The sequence below is a fragment of the Cheilinus undulatus genome, linkage group 8 (assembly GCF_018320785.1).
Source record: "Cheilinus undulatus linkage group 8, ASM1832078v1, whole genome shotgun sequence".
Taxonomy (NCBI): Eukaryota; Metazoa; Chordata; class Actinopteri; order Labriformes; family Labridae; genus Cheilinus; species Cheilinus undulatus.
In genome coordinates, this window is record NC_054872.1 from 53981127 (window position 1) to 53996777 (window position 15651).

A 15651-nucleotide genomic window follows, 5' to 3' on the forward strand; every position below is an offset into this window, starting at 1 on the left:
GTGCCATTACCGGATCCACAGTCACTCTCCCCTGCACCTTCACACCAAATAACACCTACAATGATGGAGGAAGACCAGTCCAGATAAGGGTGATCAGAGTCCGCTGGTGTCAGAACCATCTGATTTGTCAGGGTAACACCCAGTCTGTGTACGACAGCCACCCACCGGACAACAGTATCGTCAACAACCACCCCCGTTACAAGTACCTGGGAGACCGGGAGAGAGACTGCACCTTACAGATCTCTAACGTAACGAAGAAGGACAACGCCACTCTGAGATTCAGGATGGAGGTTAATCACACCTTAGGACATTTCACAGAACAGTCAGGAGTGAAGGTCATGGTCGAAGGTGAGAGAGTGGTTGTAGTAGTAGAGGAAGGGGATAAAAATATCAACAGACACATTTTACAAACTTTTTTAACATAAATATGGAGAGATTTTTTAAGAGCTTTCATTCTTGCCTGTTTTTTTCTAAGATGCAACAAAAATGAGGTTAAACAGCTCCAGCAGAGACGGCGAGGTGACAGCAGGTCACTCTGTCACCATTCGCTGTGAATCTGTCTGTGTTTTCCACCCACTGGAAGTCACCTGGTACAGAGACAACAACATCCTCTCAGAGAGAAGCGCCACACTCAATTTAAGCCCACTGACTGCAAAGGATTCTGGGAATTACACCTGTGCTTTAAAGGACAACAAACAATCACAATCTGACCCGTACAGCTTGAACGTGACGGAAGGTTTGTTTGAGCTGTTTCTATTTTCATTGGGCTTAATGGATGGATGGATGGATGATGGATGGATGGATGGATGGATGATGGATGGATGGATGGATGATGGATGGATGGATGGATGGATGGATGGATGGATGATGGATGGATGGATGGATGGATGATGGATGGATGGATGGATGGATGGATGGATGGATGGATGATGGATGGATGGATGGATGGATGGATGGATGGATGGATGATGGATGGATGGATGATGGATGGATGATGGATGGATGGATGATGGATGGATGATGGATGGATGGATGGATGGATGGATGGATGATGGATGGATGATGGATGGATGGATGATGGATGGATGATGGATGGATGATGGATGGATGGATGATGGATGGATGGATGATGGATGGATGATGGATGGATGGATGATGGATGGATGGATGGATGGATGGATGGATGGATGATGGATGGATGATGGATGGATGGATGATGGATGGATGATGGATGGATGGATGATGGATGGATGGATGATGGATGGATGATGGATGGATGGATGGATGATGGATGGATGGATGGATGATGGATGGATGATGGATGGATGGATGATGGATGGATGATGGATGGATGGATGGATGGATGGATGGATGGATGATGGATGGATGATGGATGAATGGATGGATGATGGATGATGGATGATGGATGATAGAAGATGGATGGATGGATGGATGGTTGGATGGATGGATGGATGGATGGACGGATGCATGGAAGGATGGATGGTTAGATGGATGGATGGATGGAAGATGGATGGATGGTACTGATTTGGTCCTGGCTTGGTCCTGGTTTGGTATTGGTTCTGGTACTGGTTTGGTCCTGATTTGGTACTGGTTTTGGTACCAGTGTCGTCCTGGCCTGGTGCTGGTTTGGTACCAGTTTCGTCCTGGTCTGGTACCAACCGGCTCTTATTTCTGAGCTGAGCCACAGGATCCAGATTCCTCAGAGAGACGTCCTACCATCACACCAGGATGGACCTGCAGCAGCTGTGGGACCAGCAGAGTCCAGCAGGGTCTCTCAGAGAGCTTTGTCTTCTTTTGCCTGGACGTTCTGCTGCTTTCAGTGGTAGAAAAGCTCCAGATGATGTTTCTGAGTTGTTGATAAAAAGCTCAAACTGCAGCAGCTCTTCTCTGCTGCCTGCATCCCTCTGGACCATCCTCCAGTCAGACCTGTTGTGTTTCTGAGCTCTACCTGTGATAACAGCTGATTATTTCAGCAGTCATTCTGTGTCATGTACGCTGATTTTGTTTTCCAGGTCCGGTGAACGTTCCTCTGATTGTTGGTGCGGTGTTTGGGGTCCTGCTGGTTCTGGTCGCTGTCGCTGTGGTTCTCTTCATCATGAAAAGGTATTTCAACAGAATCCACACAGTGTCTATAAGTATTCACCCCCTCAGAGGTTTTACCAGTTCATAAATCAGTCATGGTCAAAATAATTTAGCTTTTTTGATGAAAAATGACAAAAACCCTTTAATGTGAAAGTGAAAACAGATTTCTGTAAAGTACTGTGAAATAAAAATGTCTGCAGTCGATCAGACGTCTCATTCTGGACACATGGAGCTCTGAGCTTCTAGGCTTTCCTCTTGTCTAAACACTAAACTTCCTGTGTACATGGTCAGGTGTTCTACAACTTTTCCCTAAAAGGCTACCGTCTTTGTCTGATCATGCCTACACGTGAAAGCGTTACCATGACGCCCCCTGCTGACAAGAGGAAGTGACACAATTTACTTCCACAGCCATGGCAATGATAGAATAAAGGTAGATGGACCTCAGAAATGGAGGAGCTACTTCTTGATTTTCTGGCGACAAAACCAACAGCATGCCCAGTAAAGCAGCAGTGGACTTAGCATGTAGCTAACAGCTAACCAGTAGCTTCCTCACTTTAAAGTCTCCAGATCTGAGAGACGACTCTGGTGGTCAGAGACCAGAATCTGTCAGCTGAGTCGGTCCTCTTCTTCTACACTGTAAAAACAAACCAGTAAAATTAGCGGTTATTTTCATGTGTGGGGTCTATCGCATTGATTTTATAAATCTTGATGTGTGTGGCAGGCATTTGTAGTGTCAAAATAAAACATCTGTAACACTGACGGGGTCCTTAAAGTGGCATGGAGAACATTCTGGTTCTCGCCGCTACACAGGAAGTGGATGTAATACTAGCAGATCTTGCTTTGCTCTTCTTTTGTGATTTTAATGTGGCTGATAAAAAGTTTTCAGATGCGCTACAGCCCCCCCTCTGGTGATAGAGCCACATTACATCTATCAAGGTCTACGATAAGGCAGGAATCATCAGACACTTTAACTGTTCTGTTATTCTTTTAAAATCTATTACAGTTTCCTTTTTTCTGTGGTTAAGATCATGTTCTAATCCCTGATCGACCTGTCCTTACCCCGACAGGAAGATCCTCTTGAAATGACACAAAAACAGTTTTAAATGTCAATTAGTGAAATTTAGAAAAAGGTAAGTTAATCAGTTAATGACAAGAACTGCAGAAACTCTGAGATGAATCATAATTGACAATGCTAATCTTGTGACAGCCTCAGTATATACATAAATGAAAGTGTCCTCATACATCCTGTTAGCCTGGCATAAACACACTGGTTTCCCACCGTGATAAATCACAGCGTTTCTCAGAGAACAGAGTCAAACAGATGCAGGGTTGTTTGTCCTCTCAGGCTTCCGTCCTAATGCTGAGTTAGATAGCTCTGGTGCTCCCTGAACCTCATGGTCTTTGCCTCGTTGTGGATGTGTGGTTGTCTTTCAGGAGGCTGGCAGCAGAGAAAACCCCGAGAGCCGCTGGAGTAGAGGAGCGAAAGGTCAGAGGTTATGAAAGGTTTCTATATTTCTAATAAGGAGGCGAGTTCTCTGGATAAATGATGTTTCTGTTTAAATAAAGATGAGGGCTGATCCTGGTTTACAGACGTAAAAGACATGAACCCAGAATACTGATGGCCATGTCTCTGTTTTTCAGCCCCCTGATGCCATCTACAGTGACGTCGTGCTGACCTCTGACCCTCAGAGAGGAGGCCACGTTGCCACAGAGGACGTCAGCTACGCCGCCGTTGAGTTCAAACACAAAAACCAGAACAGGTGAGCAGGGAGGGATGCTAAATATGTCTATCACTCCTTGGTCAGTATAAACACACTGACTTCCTGTTGAGGGTTTGTGTTTTTTTTACATTTACAGCAAAATAATGACAATAAGTTTTGTGAAAGAAGAGAGAGCCAGGGCACATAAATAATCAAACAAGAAGAAAGAAACAAGAGAAAATGAAATAATAAATAAATAATAGATGCTAAAGATAATAACATAATGACAGCTGATTACCTACCAGTATTAAACTTTTCACACATGTTCTTTTTTTAGCTTTCTTATTTTCTAGCGGGGCGAGGGACTGTAAATATAATTCAAAGACTTGTAAAAACCAGAAAAAATGTAGCTCTGTGGATGTGGAGCTTTGCATAAAGTGATAACAGGTTAATTATAAAAACCTTCTCCAGGTCTTCTTTAGTCTCTGCATAAAAGCCCAAAATAACATGTTGAAAATGCAGATTAAAGTTCAACTATCAGAGATACATTCTGATGAGTCTTCTGTTGTGAAAAGGACCTTTAATTATCCATTACTCAGTAATAAATCCTTTCCCTCCATCAGTCATTCACCTTTGTCCTTTCTGGTTAATCTGGAAGAAGAGTCTGGACCTGGATCAGGTCTCAGGTGACAAAAATTTACTACAAGAGTCAAGAAGGTGCGGTACAGAGTCTCTGGGTTCAACTACGCGTCCCTGACAAGCAGACAGATGCTGGGTCCGTTCATGAAGTCTGAACCCCGTCTCCCTCTCCCTGAACCCTTTATCTGCTGCCGCTGGTTCTCTAACTGTGAACGTGCATCTTCAGGTGTTGTCTGCTCCTCATTGGTTGTTCACTTCCTCGTACGTCAACATTATTTCGTCTCTTTCGCCCTGAGGGACTCTCCATCTGTGAGGCACAGACCGTCCTGCCCCTACATATTTCAGCCTGCTATCTGACTCCACTGAAACGGCTTCTCCTGTTTCACGTATGCATAAACCTTCATGTGTGAGTCTTTTTCATGCCTTTGTACTGAGTGATCTAGCGCCTCTCAAGAGTTTAAAACCTTCACAATGTGCTCAACACAACATAACCTGCAAAATGAGCGCATTAGTATAAAATGTTATCAAGGCTGTGTTAGCTTAGTTACAGTACAACAGAGTGCCTTCACTCGCCATGGCCAGAGTACGTGCTTTACTGTTTCAGGCTGTACCCAGCAAAAACAACAGTTGACGTCAATATCCTTCTTAAATTTCTGCATGAAATGCTTTACGGGGAGTGTCCTGATACAGCTGTGACTTAGTTTTCTTCTGCCCTTAGTGGCTGATTTTGAGTTAGGTTTCCCTTTGTGTGTGACAGGAAGTAGTTTTATTTTCATTTGAGAGCTCATGGAAGAGACACCTCACAATCCATCTGCATCTGCCCTCAGCAGTCTTCTTTCGAGGCATTGTCTGTGTGTATATGATTTATATGCTTCTACTCCTTTGTAATGCGAGGATATTTAAGTTTCTGCTTTATTATTTTGAGAATTTATGCTAGCTTTAGCTTATGTGGTACTGCTACTGACAGTTTGCTTGTGTTGCCTTTGCGTACAGAATATTAATGTAATTTATAGGTTTTATTTGTAGTTTCACAACTTCCAACAGTATCAAACCTCTGGTCTTCAGAGTCGTAATGTGAAGAAGATGTTGACACTTGCTGCCAGCGCTGAACAGAGAGAGACCGTCCCGTGGAAATCTGATGTCATATTTTAAAAGATATTTCCTTAACTTTCATAAATTTGTGTGGTAACAGCCAAACCTTTAAACCGGGTATACTGAGGTCAAATTTAGCCCAGTAGGTGGTGATCTAAGGTTTCATTCATAAAAAGGTCCTGAATGGCTCTGCTGCTGCTGTTTCTGACTTTGCCACAGAGTTAACAGCAGAGACAGTAACACCTCTGTCCAAGTTTACAACACCTGTAGGAAAGGAATCAACTACCTGATAAAATCCTTTTGCTGTAACCAGAAAATCAAAGTTCTGTTTAAACTCAGAGGCCGTCTGAGCCCAGCAGCTGAGCTGAGCGTCTCTAAGGAGGCTCTCTGTTGTTCCATCGATGATACTTCTGAGGGGAGAAACTGTGTTTGTAGATTATTTTCCATGCCAGTCAGACCTGTTTATGGATCTCTGACAGTCTTAGAGGTATTTTATTCATCTGGTAATTGCACACTAACAGACAGGGAAGTCCACTGATTTGGTTAAATACGGCAGATTTTCAGGTGTAATGTATTCTGTTCTTCCACAAGAAGTTAAACAACATTTGATCCATGTTTTTGATGGTTTTACGGCCCAAAGCCAGAGAAGAGGCGGCATAAATGAGCCACGCCCCCTCAGAGACAGGTCTCTGCAACCATTGGTCAAACCTGCCCTCAGCTTTTTTCATCCTGGGCTCAAGGTTCAGAGATCTCTCCTGCTGGTCTTTGTTATGGTGATGCTTAAATAATTTACTCTACTTTTAACACAAATATCATCGATTGAGGTTAAATCACTGTTTTTTAATGCAAATAATTCACACGTACCTAAATTTAAGCATAAGCCTGATGCTTTAGAAAAAACCGTGATTGAGCGAACAGCTGGCTTTACTTGTAAAGCGTCCTTAAGAAAAAGTGCAGTATCATCTGCTAGTTGACTCAGGCAGCAGTAGAGACGCCCTCCAAACTACACGATTTTATACGTTCACAAACATTTGAGCCAGCACTAGAAACAGAGAAACAGAGACGGGCAGCCCTGCCGTACCCCTCTCTCCTGATGAAATCTCTGTAGTACACCACTCAGTTTTACACCGCTGTTAACATTTGTAGAAGTTTTCATGGCATCGCAAAAATATTCCCCAAACCCAAATTTTTCAAGGCAATAAAACATAAACGGATGCTCAACAGTATCAAAAGCCTTGTAAAAATCCAGGAGAAGAATAAAACTATCATCTTCAATCCAGTCTGAGTAATCAATCAAATCCAACACTAGTCTTAGCTTATTGAAAATCTGCCTTTTACTCCTGAATCCTGATTGATTTTCATCGATTATTGAGTCCAGAACTCCTTTAAATCGCTTCACAAAAATTAGAGCAAATACCTTATAATCATTATTTAATAGAGGTATGGGTCTCCAATTATCAATAAAAGGCACGTCTCTTTTGGGTTTGGGTATTAGACTAATTAACCGCCGTGTCGTAGCAGCAGGAAGTTCTGCTCTTTAAAAGAAATGGTGCCAACAGAAAACTCTTAAAGTTCAGAGCTGATGCCGTCATTCCCGGGTGATCTATTTTGTTTAAGATTTAAAATGGCGTCTTGCACCTCCTGCTGGCTGGTTGGGGAATCACACATCAGCTTCTGAGCGTGAGTAATGGCTCTAATAGAGTCTATATTTATATAACTAAAGAACGACAACAAAGCATTCTGATCAAATGTAGTTTTGTAGAGAGAGAAGTACTTATACCAAAACTGGGATATCTTTTCTGATATTTAACTCAGATAAAGAGTTGTGCTTGGCTCGAGATTTCTCCAGTTCAAAAAAGTAAGAGGTCATCTGCTCTCCTTCCTCCAGCCACTTCTGCCTCGGTCTAACGAAGGCCCCCTCTGCCTTACATTTAGACAAACCATCAGGTTTCTTTTGGAGTTCAATCAATCTGAGTCTCTCATTAGCAGACAGTCAACCTGGAGGAATGCTGGTTAGGGATGTTATCTCAGAGGTGATATTTTCTACTTCTTTTCTTCTAGATTTAGCTAAGTTACTACCATATTTTCTCATGTAGTTACCTATTTCATATTTCAACAATTCCCAGTTTTTGCCATACATTTTGTCCTTCTGAGCTCGATCCCAATGCTGCTTAATCAGTCTCTGTAGTTCCGTTTTCACAGAATTATGTTTTAACAAAGAACACTTCATTTTCCAATAAGAGAAGTGTTTTACATTCAGATTGTCTCATTAAGCAATCCTGCTGTATGATCTGTCGACGGAGTAGGTAAAAGATCAACTGTGATAGAATCCTTATCTAGAGAGGCAAAAACAAGCCGCTAATCCAGCCTTGATTGTCTACAGCCATCCTTGTTACTCCAAGTGTGAACTCTGTCCTTAGGAATTTCTCCCTCCATACATCATAAACATCATATTTATTCATCAGCATTTTTTTTTTTTTTTTGGAGGGTTGATGGTTTATGTTGTATCTGACTTCCTGTCGATGGTCTATGTTGTTATTGTCTGACTTCCTGTTGATGGTCTATGTTGTTATTGTCTGACTTCCTGTCGATGGTCTATGTTGTTATTGTCTGACTTCCTGTCGATGGTCTATGTTGTTATTGTCTGACTTCCTGTTGATGGTCTATGTTGTTATTGTCTGACTTCCTGTCGATGGTCTATGTTGTTATTGTCTGACTTCCTGTCGATGGTCTATGTTGTTATTGTCTGACTTCCTGTCGATGGTCTATGTTGTTATTGTCTGACTTCCTGTCGATGGTCTATGTTGTTATTGTCTGACTTCCTGTTGATGGTCTATGTTGTTATCGTCTGACTTCCTGTCGATGGTCTATGTTGTTATTGTCTGACTTCCTGTCGATGGTCTATGTTGTTATTGTCTGACTTCCTGTTGATGGTATATGTATTTTTTGTCTGACTTCCTGTTGATGGTCTATGTTGTCATTGTCTGACTTCCTGTTGATGGTCTATGTTGTCTAGTCTGACTTCCTGTTGATGGTCTATGTTGTCATTGTCTGACTTCCTGTTGATGGTCTATGATGTCATTGTCTGACTTCCTGTTGATGGTCTTTGTTGTTATTGTCTAACTTCCTGTTGATGGTCTATGTTGTTATTGTCTGACTTCCTGTTGATGGTCTATGTTGTCATTGTCTGACTTCCTGTTGATGGTCTATGTTGTCATTGTCTGACTTCCTGTTGATGGTCTATGATGTCATTGTCTGACTTCCTGTTGATGGTTTATGTTGTTATTGTCTGACTTCCTGTTGATGGTTTATGTTGTTATTGTCTGACTTCCTGTTGATGGTATATGTATTTTTTGTCTGACTTCCTGTTGATGGTCTATGTTGTCATTGTCTGACTTCCTGTTGATGGTCTATGTTGTCATTGTCTGACTTCCTGTTGATGGTCTATGTTGTCTAGTCTGACTTCCTGTTGATGGTCTATGTTGTCATTGTCTGACTTCCTGTTGATGGTCTATAATGTCATTGTCTGACTTCCTGTTGATGGTCTTTGTTGTTATTGTCTGACTTCCTGTTGATGGTTTATGTTGTCATTGTCTGACTTCCTGTTGATGGTCTATGATGTCATTGTCTGACTTCCTGTTGATGGTCTATGTTGTTATTGTCTGACTTCCTGTTGATGGTCTATGTTGTTATTGTCTGACTTCCTGTTGATGGTCTATGTTGTCATTGTCTGACTTCCTGTTGATGGTCTATGTTGTCATTGTCTGACTTCCTGTTGATGGTCTATGATGTCATTGTCTGACTTCCTGTTGATGGTTTATGTTGTTATTGTCTGACTTCCTGTTGATGGTTTATGTTGTTATTGTCTGACTTCCTGTTGATGGTCTTCGTTGTTATTGTCTGACTTCCTGTTGATGGTCTATGTTGTTATTGTCTGACTTCCTGTTGATGGTCTATGTTGTTATTGTCTGACTTCCTGTTGATGGTCTATGTTGTTATTGTCTGACTTCCTGTTGATGGTCTATGTTATTGTCTGACTTCCTGTTGATGGTCTATGTTGTCATTGTCTGACTTCCTGTTGATGGTCTACGTTGTTTTTGTCTGACTTCCTGTCGATGGTCTATGTTGTTATTGTCTGACTTCCTGTTGATGGTCTATGTTATTGTCTGACTTCCTGTCGATGGTCTATGTTGTTATTGTCTGACTTCCTGTTGATGGTCTATGTTATTGTCTGACTTCCTGTTGATGGTCTATGTTGTCATTGTCTGACTTCCTGTTGATGGTCTATGTTGTCATTGTCTGACTTCCTGTTGATGGTCTATGTTGTCTAGTCTGACTTCCTGTTGATGGTCTATGTTGTCATTGTCTGACTTCCTGTTGATGGTCTATGATGTCATTGTCTGACTTCCTGTTGATGGTCTTTGTTGTTATTGTCTGATTTCCTGTTGACGGTCTATGTTGTTATTGTCTGACTTCCTGTTGATGGTCTATGTTGTTATTGTCTGACTTCCTGTTGATGGTCTATGTTGTTATTGTCTGACTTCATGTTGATGGTCTATGTTGTCATTGTCTGACTTCCTGTTGATGGTCTATGTTGTTATTGTCTGACTTCCTGTTGATGGTCTATGTTGTTATTGTCTGACTTCCTGTTGATGGTTTATGTTGTCATTGTCTGACTTCCTGTTGATGGTCTATGTTGTTATTGTCTGACTTCCTGTTGATGGTCTATGTTGTTATTGTCTGACTTCCTGTTGATGGTCTATGTTGTTATTGTCTGACTTCCTGTTGATGGTCTATGTTGTTATTGTCTGACTTCCTGTTGATGGTCTATATTATTGTCTGACTTCCTGTTGATGGTCTATGTTGTTATTGTCTGACTTCCTGTTGATGGTCTATGTTGTTATTGTCTGACTTCCTGTTGATTGTCTATGTTGTTATTGTCTGACTTCCTGTTGATGGTCTATGTTGTCATTGTCTGACTTCCTGTTGATGGTCTACGTTGTTTTTGTCTGTTTCAGAGCAGTGGAGCAGTCGGAGGACTCGGTCATCTACAGCTCAGTCGCCAGCAGAGGCTGAACTCTCGTCTATACGACACCAGCAGCCGTTGGCGTTCGTCTGTCGGTGTCTTTAAAACATTTACTGCAGTGTGAAGTCTTCCTGACGGACGTCTCGGGAGTTTCTGTGTTTGATAAGGAGAAATATGAAGGGTATCTTTGAGACCTTTACTTGAATCCAGGAAAGACTGGTTTCATCTCAGCTGTCTGGAGTTTCTGGGTCTGTGTCCACAGCTAACACGTTTCTGCTGGTTCTTGATAAAAACCCAGTATGGTCCAGAATCTTCAGCACCAGAGCCCGAGCTAGAAACACCTCCAGGGTGTTTTTGTCGTTGTGGTCTCAGTGCTCTCAGGTCTGGTCCACATGGGCAGGTATCTGTACAAACAGAGGTTTTTCTGTATGTTTTTGCCTTTCTTCTTATCCAGACAGCACATTAGGCCCATGTACAGAACTTCTTCAGGGATGAAGATTTTTGAAAAGCACTTCTGGGTCCCGACCCAGCAGTTGAGAACCTGGGATCTAAAGTACAGAGAGATTAGGGCCTTTTTGGAAAAAAAAAAAAAGTCAGTATTCTTTCATTGTAATTTATTCATTTTTCAGTTTTTTTTCTATTATTTGTACCAGAAAGGTGACACGTAAATAAAGGTTTGTTTGTCTTTAAATGAATTCTTATAAAAGAAGACGATCAACATGAGTCGAACCTCTGCAGTATGAAAAAGTAATCAATCATGAAATTAATTATTATAAAATGGAGAAAACAATGTTGAAAATGATGCAGCGTGATGGTGCATTGTGCAAGTATGGAATATACAACCCCAGTTCCAAAAAAGCTGGGACACTGTATGGATAAAAACAGAAGTCAATGATTGTCAAATCTCATAAACTCATTTAATTCACAACAGAACATAAAAACATATCAGGTGGTAAAACTGAGGCATTTTACCAATCTGACATCAAAATTAACAGCTGACTGTCGTTTTTACTGATTGAAAAATAAACTAAAATCTGGTGGAGCTGATATACCAATTATTTATTGCACCGTATCCCCAGTTATCAGAATTGAAGGGATGAACAAGATAATCAGATAAATAATGGAATCAGCAGACATTAAAGTTTTACAACTGAGTCATCAGGTATTAACAAAAGTCTACATGAGAAATAAATCTGTCTGAATGTTCGATTAATACTGGGAAAATCTGCCTATATGACCTGAATGAGCGGGCCGATATCAGGGGGAAAATCGTCCTGTTAAAAGGGTCATCAGCTGTAATTACTGCAGTTTATCGTTCATTAAACTTTAGAGTGTGTTTTAAAGACTTCAGGAGTTTCTGAACTCAATCTAAGTAATGGAAAGAATTTCATTATGGACTGAAGTTCATTTGTGCAAACATTTGAGTTGGGCTGTGGTGTAATCCAACAATGTGTGTCCTTCATAACCAGTGAAATATGTTGTTGTTTTTCACCCCATCTATGTGTTTGACAACCCTGAATCTACCACAGGAGGAGGAGGAGGAGGAGGAGGAGGAGGCATGCTTTAGTAATCACAGTGGAAGGATGACAGGAAGAATAAAAAGAGGAAGCTGAGGCGACGTTCAGAGAGAAAAGGGAAGTGAAAGTTTGAGCGTAACTGTAGAAATCACCAGCTGGTCACATCCACCCTCAACCATGAGCTGCTGCTGTGTTCTTTCTGAGGTTAACCAACTTCCTGTTCTACTTTAGATTAACTCATCAATAAAAATAAACTCTGCACCAGCTCTGCTGAGCAGCCATTTCTGTTTGATTTAGACAAAACGACGGAATAAAAGAAGTCAGGGGTCACCTTTGTCATCCAAGAAATACCTGCTGATGAAGCACTGTTAAAAGTCACAGACACTAATGTTAAAGAGGACTTTAGAGGACCAGGAGACACCTCTGTCTGTAACAGACACTAATGTTAAAGAGGACTTTAGAGGACCAGGAGACACCTCTGTCTGTAACAGACACTAATGTTAAAGAGGACTTTAGAGGACCAGGAGACACCTCTGTCTGTAACAGACACTTATGTTAAAGAGGACTTTAGAGGACCAGGAGACACCTCTGTCTGTAACAGACACTAATGTTAAAGAGGACTTTAGAGGACCAGGAGACACCTCTGTCTGTAACAGACACTAATGTTAAAGAAGACTTTAGAGGACCAGGAGACACCTCTGTCTGTAACAGACACTAATGTTAAAGAGGACTTTAGAGGACCAGGAGACACCTCTGTCTGTAACAGACACTAATGTTAAAGAGGACTTTAGAGGACCAGGAGACACCTCTGTCTGTAACAGACACTAATGTTAAAGAGGACTTTAGAGGACCAGGAGACACCTCTGTCTGTAACAGACACTAATGTTAAAGAGGACTTTAGAGGACCAGGAGACACCTCTGTCTGTAACAGACACTAATGTTAAAGAGGACTTTAGAGGACCAGGAGACACCTCTGTCTGTAACAGACACTAATGTTAAAGAGGACTTTAGAGGACCAGGAGACACCTCTGTCTGTAACAGACACTAATGTTAAAGAGGACTTTAGAGGACCAGGAGACACCTCTGTCTGTAACAGACACTAATGTTAAAGAAGACTTTAGAGGACCAGGAGACACCTCTGTCTGTAACAGACACTAATGTTAAAGAGGACTTTAGAGGACCAGGAGACACCTCTGTCTGTCTGTAACAGACACTAATGTTAAAGAAGACTTTAGAGGACCAGGAGACACCTCTGTCTGTCTGTAACAGACACTAATGTTAAAGAGGACTTTAGAGGACCAGGAGACACCTCTGTCTGTAACAGACACTAATGTTAAAGAGGACTTTAGAGGACCAGGAGACACCTCTGTCTGTAACAGACACTAATGTTAAAGAAGACTTTAGAGGACCAGGAGACACCTCTGTCTGTCTGTAACAGACACTAATGTTAAAGAGGACTTTAGAGGACCAGGAGACACCTCTGTCTGTAACAGACACTAACGTTAAAGAGGACTTTAGAGGACCAGGAGACACCTCTGTCTGTAACAGACACTAACGTTAAAGAGGACTTTAGAGGACCAGGAGACACCTCTGTCTGTAACAGACACTAATGTTAAAGAGGACTTTAGAGGACCAGGAGACACCTCTGTCTGTAACAGACACTAATGTTAAAGAGGACTTTAGAGGACCAGGAGACACCTCTGTCTGTAACAGACACTAATGTTAAAGAAGACTTTAGAGGACCAGGAGACACCTCTGTCTGTCTGTAACAGACACTAATGTTAAAGAGGACTTTAGAGGACCAGGAGACACCTCTGTCTGTAACAGACACTAATGTTAAAGAAGACTTTAGAGGACCAGGAGACACCTCTGTCTGTCTGTAACAGACACTAATGTTAAAGAGGACTTTAGAGGACCAGGAGACACCTCTGTCTGTAACAGACACTAATGTTAAAGAGGACTTTAGAGGACCAGGAGACACCTCTGTCTGTCTGTAACAGACACTAATGTTAAAGAGGACTTTAGAGGACCAGGAGACACCTCTGTCTGTCTGTAACAGACACTAATGTTAAAGAGGACTTTAGAGGACCAGGAGACACCTCTGTCTGTAACAGACACTAATGTTAAAGAAGACTTTAGAGGACCAGGAGACACCTCTGTCTGTAACAGACACTAATGTTAAAGAGGACTTTAGAGGACCAGGAGACACCTCTGTCTGTAACAGACACTAATGTTAAAGAGGACTTTAGAGGACCAGGAGACACCTCTGTCTGTCTGTAACAGACACTAATGTTAAAGAGGACTTTAGAGGACCAGGAGACACCTCTGTCTGTCTGTAACAGACACTAATGTTAAAGAGGACTTTAGAGGACCAGGAGACACCTCTGTCTGTAACAGACACTAATGTTAAAGAAGACTTTAGAGGACCAGGAGACACCTCTGTCTGTAACAGACACTAATGTTAAAGAGGACTTTAGAGGACCAGGAGACACCTCTGTCTGTAACAGACTCTAATGTTAAAGAGGACTTTAGAGGACCAGGAGACACCTCTGTCTGTAACAGAGATGGTCTTAAAGAAGACTGATTAACTAATGTCAACCTCTTTAAACTCAGACATCTCTCCGGGGTTTGGTGAGCTCTTCTTGTATTCAGAATTTTTATCCCTGACCCAGCCTCCGTCAGTTCGTGGTAAACAAGGCTGTCGCCACCTCAGACAGGAAGTGGCGGCATGATTCTGTCCTATTATTAGACTCACAGTGACTCTGTGTTTTAAACCTGCTGTGCTTCTGTTTTACTGTCCTGCTGCATGTTTAACAGAAACGTCGTCTGCTGAACTCCACCTGACTCCTTTATTTTATCTGTAGACTTTAATGGCAGAGAGACCAGGACCTCCACCTTCCTTGGAGGGGTTTAAAGCCTGTGACTCTGCACAAAGCATCATGTACAGATTTATTTTTTAGAGACTAGTTGAAAACAAGTAGTCAGGACAAGTCTTGGTCTTGGACTGGCTGGACTGGGGGTTTTCCATCCAAACTGGTCTAGGTCTTTAGCAACCACGACTCTGTTTGTCCACTCATGGTGGTGAACTCAGAGTTTGGAGGATTTTCTTACAGATTTTTTTGGGGCTGAGTAAAGGAAGTCATTTTCATTTGAACTGTTCCTGATTAAAAATGTTGTAATTTAACTTAAATCAGCTGCCGGTAGCTCACTGATTGTTCTGTCTCCATGGAAACCTATTCAAGGTCCTTGTGTGTCAGACAGCTGCAACAACTCAGATCAGAGAAACAGTCCATCTTATTTCTGGTCAGAAATGCCTCTGAACTCTGATTTTAGCCCTCATTCAGCTGACAAACCGAGATAAACATCTCGTTTCAGGTATTTAAAAGCATTTCCGAACCTGGCGGTGACTTTTGAAAACATACAAGGATTTAGCTTTTTAACAAGAAGTTGAACAAATGAGCTAAGATTTCAGATTTTTGCATTGTGGTGCTTGAAAACAGTTGCAGGCACGTTTTTAGCCGTCACATTTATTCTTAAGCAAACTAAAATTAAACAGACTTCTCTTTTACTGCTC

The 15651-nt window shown here is 41.7% G+C and overlaps 1 protein-coding gene across 1 annotated transcript in view; it reads left to right on the top strand.

Moving 5' to 3' along the window:
* The window catches only part of LOC121513231 (coxsackievirus and adenovirus receptor homolog), a 16729-nt gene extending 4874 nt beyond the window's left edge, over positions 1-11855 (top strand). Inside the window, exons 2-7 of the mRNA XM_041792831.1 lie at positions 1-348; positions 476-736; positions 2034-2124; positions 3538-3589; positions 3745-3863; positions 10553-11855. The exon at positions 1-348 is cut by the window's left edge and continues 39 nt beyond it. Coding sequence (XP_041648765.1) covers positions 1-348; positions 476-736; positions 2034-2124; positions 3538-3589; positions 3745-3863; positions 10553-10610 — 929 coding nt within the window. The 3' untranslated portion in view covers positions 10611-11855. The remainder of the gene's footprint in view (positions 349-475; positions 737-2033; positions 2125-3537; positions 3590-3744; positions 3864-10552) is intronic.
* Positions 11856-15651: the final 3796 nt, after the last annotated feature.